Source organism: Cupressus sempervirens, chromosome 6 (genome assembly GCF_028749045.1).
Source record: "Cupressus sempervirens isolate cs-2001-9-10 chromosome 6, ASM2874904v1, whole genome shotgun sequence".
Classification (NCBI taxonomy): Eukaryota; Viridiplantae; Streptophyta; class Pinopsida; order Cupressales; family Cupressaceae; genus Cupressus; species Cupressus sempervirens.
The window spans coordinates 93,708,089-93,711,431 of NC_143123.1; the positions used below are offsets into that span (position 1 = coordinate 93,708,089).

The 3,343-nt window shown below is 35.5% G+C and overlaps 1 protein-coding gene across 1 annotated transcript; it reads right to left on the minus strand.

The window, feature by feature from the left end:
• Positions 1-570: 570 nt before the first annotated feature.
• Positions 571-1,455, minus strand: LOC149551371 (uncharacterized). The gene has a single exon (XM_089789676.1). The coding sequence runs from the start codon at positions 1,372-1,374 to the stop codon at positions 898-900; it is 477 nt and encodes a 158-aa protein (XP_089645802.1). The 5' UTR covers positions 1,375-1,455; the 3' UTR covers positions 571-897.
• Positions 1,456-3,343: the final 1,888 nt, after the last annotated feature.

Below are 3,343 nucleotides of genomic sequence, written 5' to 3' on the forward strand. Positions count from 1 at the left end.
TACAAGAGAGATTTATAAATGAGCTTTTAGTCATAATTTTCTTGTTTTCTTTAAAGTTATTAATTGGAGGAAACTCCATAGTTAAGCGTGCTCAGGCTGGAGTAGTATTGGGATGGGTGACCTCCTGAGAAGTCCCAATGCTTCACCCCTATAAGCATCACCTAGATCCAATGAGTGCTAAGTGTTCCATTTATTCTCATGAGAGATGGATTCATGTTGAATCACTACTCATGAAACATGGGTCAATGAGTTTGACTCAAAATCACATTGTTAAATCCTGATATTAATATCATAATTCTTGGAATGTTGACAATAATGTAATTGCTCTTCCCCTACATGTCAACTTCAATATATCTCAAAAATAAAGGTAACACACTTTTGAATTTCATGCATGTTCTATATCTATCTTACATATCTGGTTTCATTATAGTCAAATTAGTCAAAATCAAACTTACAAAAAACACACATTCTTACATTCATTCTCTCATCCTGATGATGGATCATAGAGTGTGATCTGAAATATTGATGCTAAAAAACACACACACAATTGAATCCAAAAGCAAAATTACATATGACAAATGGATTGTGGAAATCCAATAATGATAACTTCACAAAATACAACATTGATCTATGCAAGTCTTACATACCCATTCAAATGTACAAAAGACAATTAATTTATTTGGATATTAACAGTTTACCATTTATCTATTATTATTTTTTAGGAGATTTAGATCATACGGTGACATCCATCATCAAAGAAGAAGAAAAACAGACGAGAATGACCAATTAGTGCCTAACTCACACCTATAGAACCAAACGACCACAAACCCATAAAAACAAACATAACTTACCAGAACACACGCACGGAAGAAATCAGCGAAAAGAAGATCGAAAGGGTTACCGTGAAGAAGCGAGCTTTTCCAGATTGTTGACAATGGCAGCAAGAATAGATTTCATAAGGACCTCAATCTCCTCTTTCGAACTCTCTTCAATGGGGTTCATCAGGAACGACCATTTCGTCAAACAGTTGCTGTCCTCCCCTGTTTCAAAGAATTGAAGAGTAGCCTCGTATCCCTGAAAGCTGGGCCTGTCAGTGTCTACGACGCGAAAAGTATAAGAATGGTTAACATCGTCCTGAGCGATGAGTTCCTCAACCGCATAAGAACCACTTCCCTCCTCATCAGACGGCAGGGGTGTTATACACCGCCGCACAGATCCCACTCCCTTTTCAGGCGCTCCTTCAACTCTTTCACAGGATTTCATGCCGGGAAACCATTTCTGTATCTCGTAGAAATCACTTACCATCTTCCAAACGAACTCCAGCGGGGCCATTACCTTGCTTTCTACACACCCCTGCCATTTGGGGATCTCCATTTTTACAGACAAATGAGGATCGTGAGGGATTTCGAAGAAGATGAGAAGGAATAAATAAGGATTATTCGATTTATTTTTAATTTTTTTATCCGCTGGGCTGAGATCCTTCATTTATATTCTGCCATTATGCTTCATCCTCGCATTGGCTTTTTGTTATTTGTATTTTGTATGATGGTATTTAGTGTGGAAGACGACGAATCGTTGGATAAGTCTCGGGTATATTGCAATTTTTTTAGTTTTATTTTATCTTCGAAGGGGGTTTTGTAGAGGGCGGAGAAGATGAGCAAGAGACGCGGAGCCGGTTTGTGGATAACTCACCCATTGGCAGTAGAAACGAAGACTTTGACCCAAAAAAGAAGAAGAAAACTTACTGTTCAAATATTAAAGAAGTTGAGCACTGCAGACGGCTTATTCGAAAAGAATAAATTGGTTGTTGCAAATGTGTTTCCACATTTCATCATATTAATTTTTATTTCTGGATTCAGATTGTGCATCTTCTTTTGAGTCAATGTTTTGGAATCGCACTCTCTGAACCATCATCATCGGGACAAGAGAGCAGTAAGGAGATGTGGTTCACAGACTGAAATGTTGGCTCAAAAGAATATACACAATCCGAATCAGGAAGTAAAAATTAATAAATTGGTTGTCCTATACAAAATGCCCTTGTGGGAAATTGATTTTGACTGCTTACCTCACACTATGGTTGGAGTGAATATTATAGTCTTCAGGAGTGGCGCACCTCGCTGTGTTTGGCCTAATCATGCTTTTGATTTGTATGAAAATCTAAGAAGTAAAGAACGTACTAAAAGTCTTTTTTTCTTTCAAATTTCTAAATCTACAATAAATTATGTTTTTCAAAGTTTTTGTTGTTTTTTATTATAAAACATTAAGATCATGAAGAACAAATGTTGAAAATTTCAGCAAAATCCATTGTGTTTTTTATTTTTTCAATTTTGGTCAAAGGTGCATTTTGTTCGAAAGATAGCTACGTCCATTATTTACTTTCATTTATGAAAGAGAGAATCTCTTTTACAGGTGTATCTTTTTGGGTTGAAAAGGGAAAAAGATTAGTATATCTCATTTTACCATTTTACAAAGCTTATAATGCATGTTGTAGTTTACTTTCTAATAATTATTCGATTTTTTCATGGACGTGACCTTGTTGTTGGAAATGTAGAGCTCAATTGTTGCATGACCTTTCATAGAACTGTATTATAATGATTCAAGGGTTCCAAGTTTCTGATGCTCCCAAAAAGAACAAAGCATAATCCTCTAGTCTTGTCACCTCACCAAAACACAACAAACAAATTAATTGACCTACTAAATTGTCAATACCAACTCAACAAAGTCTATCTGTTGACAACGATTTCTATTTCTCTCAAGAGAGAACATATTGTTAGTTGTCAAAGACTCAACAATGTTTGAACCTAGAGTTCATCAACACCTTCCCTATCTACAAGTGGTTCCGTCGTCAAGAAGCTCTTGAAGCCCACTCTCTCAAGATCAATAAATAGTGTTCATAGGGTCTAATTACTATGTGTAACAAATATGCGAGAAAATAAATCTATGTTCATTCACTTAGAGCCGAAATTGAAATGTGATCTATGAAGGTAGGAAATCACTCAAGTAAGACACGTGATAGGTTCATTTTAATGAAAGGAAACCAAATGTTACAGAGCTTGAAACAGAATATCTGGGAACCCATGCAATGTGTTTTGTAGATTTTACCTCATTTTTATTTTTGTTGAATTTTTCCGCTCAAGCAAGCCACAAACTCTCCAACAAGCAAACAAGCAAACAAACAAACAAGATATGCAATGTATACTCAACTTATATAAACCCTAGGGTTAGATTTGAAAATCAATTGTTAGGAGCAATAATAACTAGCAAATAATTCAAATAACAACTCATATCATGCATTGAACCATGTGAAAAAAAGTGCAAGCTAATCATTAAATGCCATTTTTTT

Excerpts from the sequence above, each read along its gene's own strand:
- LOC149551371 (XM_089789676.1), bottom strand. The coding sequence starts at position 1,374 with ATGGAGATCCCCAAATGGCAGGGGTGTGTAGAAAGCAAGGTAATGGCC.